The sequence below is a fragment of the Mytilus galloprovincialis genome, chromosome 3 (assembly GCF_965363235.1).
Source record: "Mytilus galloprovincialis chromosome 3, xbMytGall1.hap1.1, whole genome shotgun sequence".
NCBI lineage: Eukaryota > Metazoa > Mollusca > Bivalvia > Mytilida > Mytilidae > Mytilus > Mytilus galloprovincialis.
This window is the reverse complement of record NC_134840.1, coordinates 50650506-50666702: the sequence shown is the minus strand read 5'-3', so window position 1 is coordinate 50666702 and position 16197 is coordinate 50650506. Positions and strand designations below refer to the sequence as shown.

General features: G+C 30.8%; 1 protein-coding gene across 4 annotated transcripts in view; it reads left to right on the top strand.

The window, feature by feature from the left end:
- The window catches only part of LOC143068243 (pyruvate carboxylase, mitochondrial-like), a 38521-nt gene that overhangs the window by 7636 nt on the left and 14688 nt on the right, over positions 1–16197 (top strand). For 3 of the 4 annotated variants that reach the window (XM_076242141.1, XM_076242142.1, XM_076242143.1), the window contains exons 6-11: positions 75–192; positions 2298–2568; positions 2883–3045; positions 7844–8026; positions 12153–12387; positions 13988–14008. In XM_076242141.1, coding sequence (XP_076098256.1) covers positions 75–192; positions 2298–2568; positions 2883–3045; positions 7844–8026; positions 12153–12387; positions 13988–14008 — 991 coding nt within the window. The remainder of the gene's footprint in view (positions 1–74; positions 193–2297; positions 2569–2882; positions 3046–7843; positions 8027–12152; positions 12388–13987; positions 14009–16197) is intronic. The other variant, XM_076242144.1, reaches the window with a different exon arrangement.

Sequence of the window (16197 nt, the reverse complement as noted above, 5' to 3'; positions counted from 1 at the left end):
CTGAAGTGGAACATATTGAAATATTCAAAAAGGGTTGGATATATAATTCAATTTGAGCAAATTTACTATTTTAGGAAGTTGAAGAAAATTTTCATCGAGCATACTCTGAAGCAGAATCAGCCTTTGGCAATGGAGCTTTGTTTCTAGAGAAATTCATAGAGAGACCTAGACATATAGAAGTACAGATCATAGGTTTGTATATTTATCAGATCCAATATTTAAGAATTTTATATCTCTTTTTGTTTGACAATAGTGTTGAAATATCAGCTTGTTGCAAATGACATTATTGCACAGTCAAACCTGCCATAATCATCATCTAATTTCAACAGTCAACTGCTATCACCGGTCGCTTTCAGATCCACAAAAATGATTTCTCTACTGTGGATTTATTTATTTTCGTGGGTACCAAATATCGTGGATTAAAGAAAATTTATATGTATGTTGGGCCACACCAATTTAATTCCTTGTTCGACGGACCCGCCCGCACATATTTTTTTCAAAACAGAATTTTTTTTATTTTTTTTATATTCCCGCTTCCCGCATCCGGAAATGTAATCATGTCCATTTCCCGCACCGTTTTTTTTGTAAATGATATAAAAAGATATCAACATTTGTTTTTAAAATCACAGTCTAAACCTGTATATAACGATTTTAAACCTATAAGCACCCCACCACACTGTGTAAATATCTGTGAGAATATTTGTTTCAGCATGAAACCAATTTATCCAAAGTGGGAGTGCTCCGATATAAATATATAACAGGGGAAATACCTGTAAAGAACAAAACGTTGGTTTCTTTCCCCCTTACTCATATTCCCTATCAAAAAATGTTCGTTGTTAGAATAAAGTACAAAGAACTTCTGAAGGATTTGCCTTCAACTGCAATTATATTGTATGCTGGCGAAACAAAACTATCCATAGCCGCTGCATGTTTATGCACCTGTCCTGATTGATTCAGGGGCCTGTCGTTCAGCAGTTGTCGTTTGTTGATGCGGTTCATTGGTATTTTCCTGTTTGCCAGTTTGGATATATAAATTAGATCGTTGGTTTTCCTGTTCGAATTATGTACACTAATAATTTTAGGGTCCTTTATAGCTTGCTGTTTGATGGCGGTCTGGATCAAAGCCCTGTGTAAAAGGCCGTACTTTGGCCTGTGTTTGTTATTATCAGGTTGGGAGCAACCCTCCCTCAGACAAGGCGTCATTTTACTGATGTAGAAATGAAAATAGAAATACCAAGAATTTGTATAGTGCTACTAAAAAACCTTTGAAAACTTAGAATTTGTTACTCAAAAAGAGGAGAAATACATCATATTTTAAACCACTTTTCTAAAAGAGGGTTCCACTTATTTTGAATAATATTGAACTGTTAAAGTAAATATGTTAACATGGTAAAAGTCCAGGAATATTACAAAATTCTTGGACATGTTTTGACCATTTAATACCAGATAGATATATAGTTCTTTGGGAAAATATGAGCCCTTTTGTACTAAAAATTGTTTTTTTTTTACAAAAAAATATATTATAACTTATACATGTATCATGTATATCAGGGACTTTCTATACTTACTTACTTAGTATAGAAAGTCCCTGCTTATATTGACCCCTCATAAAAGGGATATTTATAAAATTAAGGGGTTGTTCCCAAACTGATTATGACTTGGATGGAGAATTGTCTCATTGTCAGTCACACATACATAGACCAGATTTAATTATTCAGTTATTTCTTGATGAACAGGGAAAAATTACTTCATAAATTAAAGAAATGTCAAAGACCAAGTGATAAATCAAGTTTTAATAAATGTCAAAACCTACTATTTTATGTTTACAAAAAAAAATTAATCGCTCGCCTTAACTTTTCAAGCTTCGCCTCAAAAATTTGCAAATTAAATATTTTTTTATTAAAATTTTCAAATCGCTCGCTCGCCCCAAATTTTGGAGTCCAAAAATCCGTAGAACAAGAAATTAAATTGGTGTGGCCTTGACGTTCAATTTCGTGGTTTTGCCGAAGTCTACATACAAGCCTATAGAAAATTTGTCATTCATTGAACATTTAATTTCGTGGTTTATCTGTGCCCACAAAATCCACGAAAATTGGTATTCAACGAATAATAATTAATCCACAGTATATAATTTAACTCTTTGCAGTCGTCACCTGTCTAATGCTGTCAGCAGCCACCTAATTTTTGGCAACTACAAACAGTCATTGCAATATTTGTGCACTTTGCTGACAAACTGTAAAATGCTGATTTTTAAGGTGCTCAAATATATGTGCCATTAAATGTTGTTTGTGATTTAGGTGATTCCCATGGCAATATTGTTCATCTGTATGAAAGAGATTGTTCTGTACAGAGACGACATCAGAAGGTTGTAGAGATAGCACCAGCCCCACAATTACCCAGAGAGATTAGAGATAGTATGACAGCTGATGCTGTAAAACTGGCCCAGTTTGTAGGATATGAGAATGCTGGTACTGTGGAGTTCCTTCTCGATACAAATGGACAGTACTTCTTTATTGAAGTTAATGCTCGTCTACAGGTAGAACATACAGTTACAGAAGAAGTCACAGGGTAATTATATACCTATGATTCTATAGAATATTTATTTGAAATGTTGTTTTTTTTAAAGTTAAGAAACATGGGAACAAAGTTTTTTCTTATTCCAACTGAAAACTTTTGTCCCCTTATGATGTAACTTCAAATTTGTTGATATGTGAGACTTCTCTCTTGCTTTCAATTCCAGAATTAAATTTGTTCAAAAATCATGTTAATAGAACCCTTTTAATGACTGGGTCCTTATTGTTGACTTTTTAAATAGTATTTTAGTCTAATAATGAAAGGTGTATACATTTCAGCCAACAATAAATCTATTAAAAATATTTCAGAGTTGATTTGGTACAATCCCAGATTAAAGTGGCTGAAGGAAGAAGTCTGAAAGAAATTGGACTAGAACAAGACAAGATTACATTACATGGATGTGCTATACAGTGTAGGATGACAACAGAAGATCCAGCGAGACAATTCCAACCAGATACTGGCAGAATAGAGGTATGTTCTTATACAATAATTTCAATTATTTAAGTTAATAAACCCCTAAACATTTGTCAGATTATGTAAAACATTTTTTTAATTTTTTTAATAATAAATATATATATTATATGTTTAAGTACTAAAGAGAAGATACATGAAATTATAGTAGCTATTAATTTCTTCCATTTATCATTGCTGGTTTAAATGCCCTGCCTATGAAAGTAAGAGGCATTATTTTTTCTGTTCTGTTTTTCTCTCTGTACATCCATCCTGTGTCAGGTTATAGGTTTTGGTTTAGGTAGTTTATCTAGCATGTTTCTCTATTGTCATAAAAATTCATAATATCTAATAAAATTAATAGATTTAGCTAACAAAGTCCTTATATTTCAATAAGGTAACTTTATTTGTTAGTGGAAAATTGTTTTAATGTTAATTAGGCTTAAATAAAAAATTGTTTGCTTCCCCCTCTCTGTGATTAAAGTAAAATAACTCTTGTCAATTTTCCTAACATTCAATCATTATGGGAAGATGATATAGTTCTGTTTTCATTTATAGTCTTTTTCAGAAAAGTTCTAATTGTTTTGGGTAGGTCTCAAATACAATTTTACACTCTAGCATTCGGCATCAGTTAGAAGCTTCTGGAATAAAATGGTGGCTATGGTGTACTGTTTTGTGTTTGTGTTAGGCGTTATTACACTTCTTTCATGTATTTGTCTTAAGGGGTCGAGTAAAGCAGATAAGTTACATCAGCTTTCTGCTTTATTTGAGTTCTGGCATAATGGTATACACCATATCGATCTTAGAAACAAATGCCTTTATGAGTAGAAGGACGAATGCTGTTGGGCATTTTTTTATGCATACCACAACTTGAAACAGTGTATTCTTGACAGCACAATTAATGTCTTTCACCGGCATATTGTACCTCAAATTAAAAGTAGGAAAAAAGTGTTTTTTTTTAATAATTTCCAGGATATGGCTTTAATAGAGAGCAATTTCATGAATACTTGGAAGATGCTTTTTCTGTGACATAGTCACTTGTTTCAGAATATTTCCCCCTATTTACCTTAATGGGATATTCAGGTATAATAATTACATTAGATGTATGTTTCATTATAATACCTTATTGTGATTGGCTTACTGCACATCACGTGTTATTCCTTAAGCAATTGCATTACTCAATAAAACTTACCATTCATGATAACACGTGGTCTCATAATAAAGTGCACAGGTGAATTAAATAAAAATAATATAAAATTTGTGTTTTCATGATCATAACTAAAAAATGTAATTATAAGTATCGAATGCTTAATATTGTAACTTCATAGGGTTGTAAAAGCGTTGACCATGCGTACATTTTTAGAATGAAGCGCTTCCGCGCTTTATACAAAATGTACTTTGGTCAACGCTTTTACACCCCAGTGAAGTTACAAAAAGAAGCATTCAATACATAAATAAAGGAAATTTTTATTCTGAAACGAGTGCCTGTGATCTGTGATTTAGAGCAGTTTGTCTCATCGCTCTAAGAAAGTTAGTGATGATGAAGGCAGATTTGACATTGCTTATTTTTGACGTATAAACACAGAATGATGCGTTGAGATAACAAAAACATATTTATAAGATAACAAAATAATTCTTTATATTGATATATATTAATTTTAAACATTTCAAAACAAATAAAAGAAATTATAGATATACATAAATGTCTTTGATAAACTAATGAAAAATGCAAGTATCTAGTACATTACAAATTTTGTAACGATTTTAAATTCAATAAAAAAAACTACATGTATAAGATAAAATTATAACCCTGTTCAAGGTAGACAATCAACATACTGACTTTATGAAATTAAACATAGACTCATAGTTCAAAGGAATATAACTCTTGTATACAAATGACACATCAATCGAATTATTTAGCTGCGAACTTGTGTGCCACCTTCAAGGAAGATTCTAAATTATCAATATAACCACAAGTTGTTAATCTATAGATACTGACGACTAATGAATGCTAACCACAGTAAAGAATATTTGTTTGAAATTTTTTAACACTTACTCAGAAAAATGCTCAAACTACTTGACTTTCAAAGATCATAATTAACGTGTTTACACACTGATATAATATGGTTGTTAAACATTACAAACCTGTAATCGTATAAGACACTATACACCTCGTGTGCTTGCATTAACTTATCCAAAAATATATTTATTTCAAGCCTAAATATTTCGACATGTTATTTACGTTTTATAAATTTTAGAATTCTAATTATGTCACAAATTCCGGTTAAGATTTGACTACCAATATCCTGATATCGTCAGGTAAATATGCTAGTTTATCATGAAGTTGTGGTCACAACAACTTGAAACTTAGTACATATGTGTGTGTTATAACTTATAAGAATAAGAAATCAAATTAGGGTTTTAAACCAGATTCCATTGATCATTAAGCGTGGAAATTTGGTAGCGCAATCGAGCAAGGAGTCCAATGGACACATACTTTAGTTTATGAATTAGAATAAATTCCAGACTTCATTATTATATGGAACATATATCCTAATATTCAAATGATCCTACCTTATATGTATACTGATATGGATGGCTTGAATATAAAAAGAGTGGTTCATAAACTAATTTAATTTATTTTTATCATAGTCTCTTCAAGTCTAATGAAAATTAATAGCAGTATGCATGTCTATGATTTGTAACCTTGTTGTAATATAGAGGTCTTTCATTTTTATACTACCCCAAAAATTGAAAATTTTTTGGTCGTATATTGGTATCACGTTGGCGTCGTCGTCATCGTCGTCGTCGTCGTCTGAATACTTTTAGTTTTCGCACTCTAACTTTAGTTTAAGTAAATAGAAATCTATGAAATTTTGACACAAAGTTTATGACCACAAAGGGAGGTTGGGATTGATTTTGGGAGTTTTGGTTCCAACAGTTTAGGAATTAGGGGCCAAAAAAGGGCCCAAATAAGCATTATTCTTGGTTTTCGCACAATAACTTTAGTATAAGTAAATAGAAATCAATGAAATTTAAACACAAGGTTTATGACCACAAAAGGAAGGTTGGGATTGATTTTTGGGAGTTGAGGTCCCAACAGTTTAGGAATAAGGGGCCAAAAAGGGGCCCAAATAAGCATTATTCTTGGTTTTCGCACCATAACTTTAGTATAAGTAAATAGAAATCTATGAAATTTAAACACAAGGTTTATGACCATAAAAGGAAAGTTGGGTTTGATTTTGGGAGTTTTGGTCCCAACAGTTTAGGAATAAGGGGCCCAAAGGGTCCAAATTGAACTTTGTTTGATTTCATCAAAAATTGAATAATTGGGGTTCTTTGATATGCCGAATCTAACTGTGTATATGTAGATTCTTAATTTTTGGTCCCGTTTTCAAATTGGTCTACATTAAGGTCCAAAGGGTCCAAAATTAAACTTAGTTTGATTTTAACAAAAATTGAATCCTTGAGGTTCTTTGATATGCTGAATCTGAAATGTACTTAGATTTTTGATTATTGGCCCAGTTTTCAAGTTGGTCCAAATCGGGGTCCAAAATTAAACTTTGTTTGATTTCATCAAAAATTGAATAATTGGGGTTCTTTGATATGCCAAATCTAACTGTGTATGTAGATTCTTAATTTTTGGTCCCGTTTTCAAATTGGTCTACATTAAAGTCCAAAGGGTCCAAAATTAAACTAAGTTTGATTTTAACAAAAATTGAATTCTTTGGCTTTTTTGATATGCTGAATCTAAACATGTACTTAGATTTTTTATTATGGGCCCAGTTTTCAAGTTGGTTCAAATCAGGATCCAAAATTATTATATTAAGTATTGTGCAATAGCAAGAAATTTTCAATTGCACAGTATTCAGCAATAGCAAGAAATCTTCAATTGCACAGTATTGTGCAATAGCAAAAAATTTTCAATTGCACAGTATTGCACAATAGCAAGAAATCTTCAATTGCACAGTATTGTGCAATAGCAAATATTTTTAATTGCACAGTATTGCGCAATAGCAAGAAATATCTAATTGCACAATATTGTGCAATAGCAAGAAATTTTCAATTGGAGTTATTTTTCTTTGTCCAGAATAGTAGTTGGATCAACTTAAATCATTGTTTTATACAATATACAATATATTCACTTTTACTACCAACTGATAAATTAAAACAATCTTTACCATTCAGTGATAACAAGCACTTAATTTTACATTTTAATATTTTATGATGTATTTAAATGAGTAATTATTGTTGCAAACTCCATTAGAAATTTGAATTGAGATCAGTTTTGGAAAAAGGGAAAGGGGGATGTGAAAAAAAAAATGGGGGGGGGGGGGTTAAATTTTTCTCATTTCAGATTTCATAAATAAAAAGAAAATTTCTTCAAACATTTTTTGAGAGGATTAATATTCAACAGCATAGTGAATTGCTCAAAGGCAAAAAAAATATTTTAAGTTCATTAGACCACATTCATTCTGTGTCAGAAACCTATGCTGTGTCAACTATTTAATCACAATCCAAATTTAGAGCTGAATCCAGCTTGAATGTTGTGTCCATACTTGCCCCAACCGTTCAGGGTTCAACCTCTGCGGTCGTATAAAGCTGTGCCCTGCGGAATATCTGGTTAGGATTGTATATATAATTGTTTTCTTAATTCCTATCTTGGTATGCAGTTAGTTACTTTTATACTCCTATATAATTTTTATTTCAATATCAAAGCATTTCTCAAAAAGATATTTTAAATATAAATGTTTGCTTTGTTAACAATAAATGGCTGAGATATGATGAAAGAAACTTGACATTATTATTATTTTTCCAGGTATTCAGAAGTGGAGAAGGTATGGGTATTAGACTGGACAGTGCTTTAGGTTTTGCTGGTGCCATAATATCTCCATACTATGATTCTTTGCTGGTCAAAGTTATAGCTCATGCCTGGGATCATCCTTCAGCCTGTGCTAAAATGTTAAGAACTCTCAAAGAATTCAGAATTAGAGGTGTGAAGGTATGTAATTTATTACAATGTAATTGGTATTTCCTTTTATACCATAAAAAAAAGTAATAAATAAGCAAAATTACAATAACAAAAGCTATTAGGGGCAATACTAGTTGTCTTTTGGCACTGAGCCCAGAGTGCAAGGCACTGTGTAACCTTCAAAACTGTATTTATATACATAAATCTAATACGTTAAAACAAAATCTTATATGTAAAATTGTTTTAAAAAATCCATTAATATATTACTGTGACTCTTTGATGATCAAATTCCAGTATGTTTCAACAACTTCTAGTTGGTTATGTTAACAAGTCCATACCACTTTAAGTTTTTAATATAAATGGTTAGTTATCTGCCATTTACAAAGTTAGAACTAGGGACAAAGGGAGATAATTTTTCTTCTCAACATGGCTATTAATTTCTCTAACTGAACAAAGATTAAAGAGAAAATAAATAAAATTCTTAAAGAACTATCTAGTTAAGAAAGAAGTTTTATCTTCCTGATAGAGCAATTTGGTTTATACTGCAATCACCTATTTTACTATACAGATAAAGCTATACGTATAAAAGTTAGCTTTATACGTCAATGACCTCAACTAACCTATAAGCCCCGCCTACTTACTGGAACTACTGTATTTCATCAACAACGTCACGTCACAACCATGACAACGTGTAGTAACAATGGTCAAACTTTTATGTATTTAAACTTGTTATGTCTTCAAATTGGTAATTTATATACCATGTGTATCAAATGTTAATAATTAAGTTCATTTTCCCTTTCTCAGTCGGAAAGCTGACCCCGGTTTGACCCCATTTCTTAAAGCAACAATGGACGTCGTGTGATTACCATATATGGGCATTTTTTTACCCAAAAAAGTGAAGCTCGTTTTTTGGAATTTGTAGTTTTTTGCATGAATTAAAACTAATTTCCTTTTAAGTGAACATTCTTGAGTATATAAGAAATATATTACTCAACTCAATTATGGATTAAACTCATTTTTTTCTCTCAAAATGTGTCTTCAAAGTCAAAGTGTTGACGAAAAAAATTGGTCACAGAAAATTTAAATCGTAATTTTCTTTCTTAACTTCTTGGGAAGCTATGCTGAATTTAAACTATGTTATGTAACATAACTTGGACTATGATATGTCAAATTTGTGCCAGTTGATATGCTAAGATACGCAAATGTGCCACTTCGATGTGTCGATATTTCTGACGAAGAGGGGCCGACGGTAATTCACGAGTTACGTCCCTTTGTTTGACACTATCATGAACAAACTAGTGTTATATATCAAGCACCATATATGCTGTTATTTACATGTGGATATTATTAAAAATTATCTTATTAAATATATTTTGATACTGTAAACATGTGCCAAAAAATAGAGAAACACATTTTATCACTTTTCAGAACTCAGTCCCAGTGAAATAGGCCCTATGTGTCCCTATGTGCCATAATAGGGTTAATATTTTAATATTAATTTAATATTCCAAGAGTTAATTTAATATTCATGTTTTGGTAAGTATATTTACTGCTGCAACCAAATTATTTTAACACAGAAATAAATGTCTACTCAATTTATACAAGGGGTAGTCTAAATATTCATGAATAATGGATCAAGACAGTATTAAAATGATAAAAAAAACAGGAATTCCTTTTCATTACTGACACTTGCAAGTTGGTCCTACCTTTTTCATTTAAACTTAAAAGAGATCATAATGAAAGTATTCTGAATGTAAAATCTTCATTATTTTAAATTTATAAAAGGAAAATTAGTTTGCAATCCTTGTATGAACAAACTAAATATAACAATACATGTTGTCTCATTGATTTCATGCAAGTTATAGTTCTAATGAATGGACTCAAATTATAAAAATAACACACTAAACCAATAAATAAATGGTGCTAATCATGAACTTGAAAATAAATAAGAACAAAATAGACTCAGTAATATTTTTCTTTTTCTATTTGAAAAAAATAATAATAACATTACAAAAAACTATGCATTTTTACATTTATATAAAAGTATTTCAGAGCAGTTTCTGGGGGCTAAGTCAACAATTATGTTTTAGATCACAAGTCAAAATTAAGTCACACTTCATGTCAGTATGATAATGCTTTGAATAAGATTGATTAAAATGATACTCTGAAAGAGATTGTTTGAAGGCAGCAACCATTTGTTTTCAGGGAGAGGGGAACTATGGATTTTTTTCCAGACAAGTTGAAAAAAATTCTTCTCTTTCAATTTTAGCATTTCATTTAATGGCAGCTGAGGGTAAAACAAACATTTTTTTTTCTCAGTGTAAAAAACAAATTATTTTTTATCCAAAAATTGGAAACAAACTCAAAACAATCAATAGCCACCACCCCCTACCCCCACCAGAAAATCAAATGGTTGTTGGCTGCCTAAGTTCAAATTTAGGACAATACTTTCTCATTTACTTTTGCAGGATTCCTTATCACAAAAAAATATATATCATTATAAACAACGAATGTGTTTTATGTCAGTCATCTTTTAAAAGCAGTTAAGGTTGTGCAAAGACAGTATAAGATTTCCTTACCTTGTTTTAGTTAAGTCATACATTTCACTGACTTAAAGAGAATAATTAATCCAGTCAAATATTCACAGCTGATCTCGCCATTACTTTTTCAAACAAACATACTATAAAATGTGTGTACATTGACTGTGTTCAGATGCCAGGTGACATGGATGTGTAAGACGAAAAACTACAATGTAAAAAAATGTCTTTCTTTTGGAATTTAGTTCAAACGGGGTTTCCCAAGGGGTAATAGAACGTTATACTTGATGCTTTTTAAAAATTTTGAGATACGTATTAATAATTGTTTGTATAGTACATATAGTCTTTGTTAACCTGTGAAAAATAGAAGAAAATAATTTTAAACGACGATCAATGGCATTACGGGATCGTTAAAAGACGGTCAATTTGACATGTTTGAGATTTTTTTTCCTTTTGATAATAAACTCCATGCTTAACAAATCAAAATAAATCTATTTCAGACCCTAATGGCAAGTAGGAAACTGAAAAAAAGATAAACTTCCAAATTGGCGCCAAAAAAAAATTCCGCAAAATTAACGCAATTTCAGAATGGCGGGTTTTAATATCAGTCCCATTGTTGTCTTAAGAAAGTAGCAACAACGGTCGTTTCTAAGGGCTTGCTTTCCGACTGTTCTAATTCCTTAAAATTTCAATGTCTTACCGCCTTGACTACGCTCATAGGGAAATACCCTTAAATGGTACCCAAGAGGGAAATTCCAAAACACTTTTTTTTAACAATATTTGTTGCATATTTTTTTTTTTTTTTTTAATTTTTTATCGATTTCAGTATAAAAACAATATACGTATAGTGTCTAATTATAATCATTTATCATAACCAGATAATAAAGGGAGATAATACACACTTAATATTTATAGAATAACTAATCGAAGAATTCAAACAGAAAAATATAGAGTGACCGAATAACACATTAATTCACGAATGCGAGTAGCGCATGAGTTAATTATCAGTGTTGTTCGGTCACGAGTTGAATATTTTTCAATATTTGAATTCTTAATTAGTTATTCTTTTTATTACATTGGCAAATAGCTTTTTTCATGAAATTAATTTAGAAAATGTAAGGAACTATATTTTTTCCCTACGCATTCACAATTTGTTTTGATCCGACGTTATCGACGTCTTGACAACGCTTATTGTTGTATGACATCAGAGAGTGAAATAACCACATTTATTTCACATGTAAATTATAAGTTTTTATTTAACTGGGAAATTAATATAAATTTTTGCAATCAATGTAATATGTTTTAATTGTCAGTTTGGAAAACTTTGGTTGCAAGGAATAGAATTGAAATAGAAAATAGATCAGGCTGTTGGTTTTTCTTTTGTTTCACATAAAGTCATGCAGGGCCTTTATTGTTAACTCTAAGGTCTTGAAGGAAAAACTGTGACTTTTGTTATTTACATCATGTGCCACGGTCTCTGGAGATAATTGTCTACTTGGCAATCAAACCACAATTCTTAATTTTATATTTTGAGTAATGGTAATTTCAGTTACAAATATAATAAATTACATCCAAAATGTTTTTATTATGGTTGAGAAAGATTTCACCTGTATTTTCAGACTAATATTCCATTCCTGTTGAATGTATTAGAACATAAACAGTTCCTGTCAGGTGTTGTGGATACCTATTTTATCGATGAGAATCCACAGCTGTTCCACCTGAATCCATCTCAGAACAGAGCACAGAAGCTACTCAATTATTTGGGACAATGCATGGTCAATGGTCCAATGACACCATTTGCTACTGATATTCCACCATCTGAGATACAACCAACAGTACCAGAACTTCCAATTGGTAAGGTTTATCATATTTCGAAAAACAAGTCTTAGAAAATATGTAACATAATCTGAGACTATTGAAGAATAGAAAAATGTTAGATTCTCAGATGTTAGCTAGACTAATGAAAATAGTAAGGCAAAACATAGCAATCCTAGCTACAACCTTTGACAACCTTTAGGTTCAGTCAGACATTTTTAAGACATCAATAAGTTTGTTAAAAGTTAAGTCTGACATTTTTTAGACATCAATAACTTTGTTTGAAGTTAAGTCTGACATTTTTTAAAACATCAATAACTTTGTTAAACATCACTGTATTTCATGAAACTTGGACAGGAATTTGATCCGGATCAAAATATTGCACCATGATCACAATTTTGAAAATATTTCTTTTCACTTTTTGTTGAATAGATTCATCTTTTAAAATTTCAGTTGTCTGAGAATCTTACATATTTACCATATCAGCTAGAATATCAGTGTTTATATATAACACTGTGACATCCATCAAATGTATAAGTATACTCAAGATTATTCCCTATGATAGAAGTAACCGTTGAACTAACAAAACATTTTATACAGATATGACACAGCATGCTGTTTCATGGAAAGCTGTTTAGAAATTAAAGAGAGGACTTTATCAAATACTGTGACCTAAATTGAATGTCATTTTGTAAAACCTGAGACATTTGCAGTAATAAAGGGTAACAATTTTGTCCATTCATTTATTTTAACAGAATTTTCTTATAGTCCCATTGTGTACCTATATATTTTTTTGTCAAGTTCATTTTTGGGATTTCATAATAAAAACATTCTGTTTGTGCCTGTCCAAAGTAGGAGCCTGTAGTTGTGGTTGTAGTTGTGGTTGTAGTTGGTTCATGTCTGTCATATTTTTTTTTTGTAAATTGTTTTGTATAAATTAGGCTGTTAGTTTCCTCTAATGAATTGTTTGATATTTGGTTATGTCAGGAACCTTTAGTTGTGGTTGTAGTTGTGGTTGTAGTTGGTTCATGTCTGTCATATTTTTTTTTGTAAATTGTTTTGTATAAATTAGGCTGTTAGTTTCCTCTAATGAATTGTTTGATATTTGGTTATGTCAGGAACCTTTTACAGCCAACAACACAGTATATGGTTTTGCTTATTGTTGCCTATAATTTCTGACATCCACTTCATTTAAAGTTTGGTGGATAGATATATCATTGGCAATTATTCCACATCTCCTTATTTGTATATGGGTGATAAGGTTTTCAAGTGCAAGAACTTTTTCATATCTAAACAAGAGGTAAACAGCTTGTATCCTCAGCTCCTAAACCAATGAGCATATGAGTGAATTGTTTACAGGAACTTTTCTACATAATTTATTATGGAAGCTCATGTTACCATGAATATTTCATTTCATTTTGAAATAATGGTTAATTTCAGAATGATGCAAGTGTGATATAATTATTACTATACATTTTGTTTTTGGACAACTTTTTTTCTATATAAACAAAAATGAGATAACAAGTTTCAAGATTCAAAGTCAGTACTGTTTAAAAAATTTCTATTATGATTTTCCCCTACATTCTATGAAATTAGACTTAACAAAATAATAAGAAAACTAATTTTAAATCCTATATAGATGTTGAAACAGGGGTACATGGTAAGAGAATTACACTAAGACATTTATGTTCTTAATTTAGCTTTACATGTGCATGGATTTATTTATGAATTTCAAAATATAGTATCAAATATTATTTGCTATATTCTTTGAAGAACAATTTTAGATATATTTGGCAACCCCCTTTTTTATTGATGAGTATTGCCAGCTTTAAGCATGTCAGTTATTGACACATTTTGTTTTGATAGTTTCTGAATCACTGTACATCTCCATGCTTTGTATAGTACTTCGCATAAACTGAATAAGATGCTGAGCTTTATAATCATTATCAAACTGAGCAGCCAACTATTTATTGTTTCATATTTATTATGGAGAACTTTATAATATAAAACTCAACTGATATTTAGGTCTGAGTAACAAATGAAAGTACATATTAGTTTTGTTTCTATACATGCTTGATTGCACAAAATTTTATTCACCAGCAGAGTTTTTCCATCAAAGGTTTTGAACATGTTCAGTACAGGTCTTAACATTCATTACAAAAAACTAAAACCAACATTCACAATGGCCTGCTTGTTACTTGAAAATATGCAATACTCTGTACTTAACTAATATAATGTAACTAACATAATTTAATCATACTTGACATGGTCATAAATACATTGTGTATTCTACAGTGATGATTTTTTTGCAATTTTAACATTTAAAGCAGCGATGCAGCCAAAGGACATCTGGTAGTTTTCGTTTTAAATGAAATATTTTTATAATCAAATTTAGAATGGAAATGGGGAATGTGTCAAAGAGACAACCTGACCAAAGAGCAGACAACAACCAAAAGTCACCAATGGGTCTTCAATGCAGCAAGAAACTCCCACACCTGGAGTTGTGATTCAGCTGGCCATAGTTATAATTTTGCAATTTTTATAAATGCTAGTTGAACCCTCTAGGTTTTTTAACACCCGAAACTAGTAAGGGTGATCCATCATTATCATTTTGTAGTAAGACATTTGATGGAGAGGAAGATTATGAGATTAAGGAAAAAACGATTGAAGGTTTACTGCTTATTATGATAGATGTTTAGTATGCAGCTGTCAATGTTACAGCATGGAATGGGATTTTTATTCTGCATTGTACAACAAATGTTGGATGAAGCTAAATGTATTATAGTATTACACATATAAAACACATGTATTATCACAGACAGTATACAGTTGAATGCTTATGCAGCTGTTCTGTTTATATTCAAAAATGCATTATTGAAATGTGGATAACTGTGATTGACTCCATAATTGAGATGTCAATGGTCAATGGATAACTATGACAAATTCAACATGTAAACAAAGGGCATTTTTTCAAACTGCATGAGAATCAATAAAACTCCACAGAACCTTGTTTCTCTAATTTTTGTGCTATTTTCACATTTCTTGATCGGTGTGAGAAAAATATTTTTCCTCACTAATGAGAAATCTGTTCTCGGCAAAATGATTGGTAGAAGTTTAATTGTGACTTTAAATTTTTTTTGTTTCTTTTGGAATTTCCTATTGTGACGTCATGGAAAAAGGACTTTAAATTTTTTTGTTTCTTTTGGAATTTCCTATTGTTACGTCATGACAACAATGCCTGATGACATCACATAAAAAGTACATAACTTTCTTCAAATCTTTGAAAAGGAAGGATAACAATCATTAGAGAGACAGATTCCACCACTTTAACTCGTGTATTATGATATTTCTCCACTCTCAACAATTAGATTTTTTTAAATTATTTAAAAAGCTCGGCAAGCCTCATGCTTTAAATATTAAAATTTAACTGTCTCAAGTGGAAAAATATTGTAGCACACTTGTTGTAGTTGTGGAATCTATATAGAATTCATAAAATCACATAAAGAATGTCTGTACATCTCGGGATTTATCCAAACTATGTAAAAATTTTCATGAATTTGATTTAGTTGCATAAACAGAAAACAATTTCAAACTGTTTCTTTTAAACATTTCTGTTGTAATTCAATATCATTTTGATGACTTTTGTTATGTGAAAATATATTCTTCTTGACATCTCTTATATATCTTCTAATACAACGGGCTGACATAACATATAATGCAAGTGAATATTTACTGTAGTGAGTTGAGTAAGAACTTGTCTCCTTAGAGTTTTTGAGTCATGTGGTCTGTTAGATCTTCATGTTAACACATGTTTCCTGTCTTACAAGCAAGTGTCAGTGCAAAGATGCA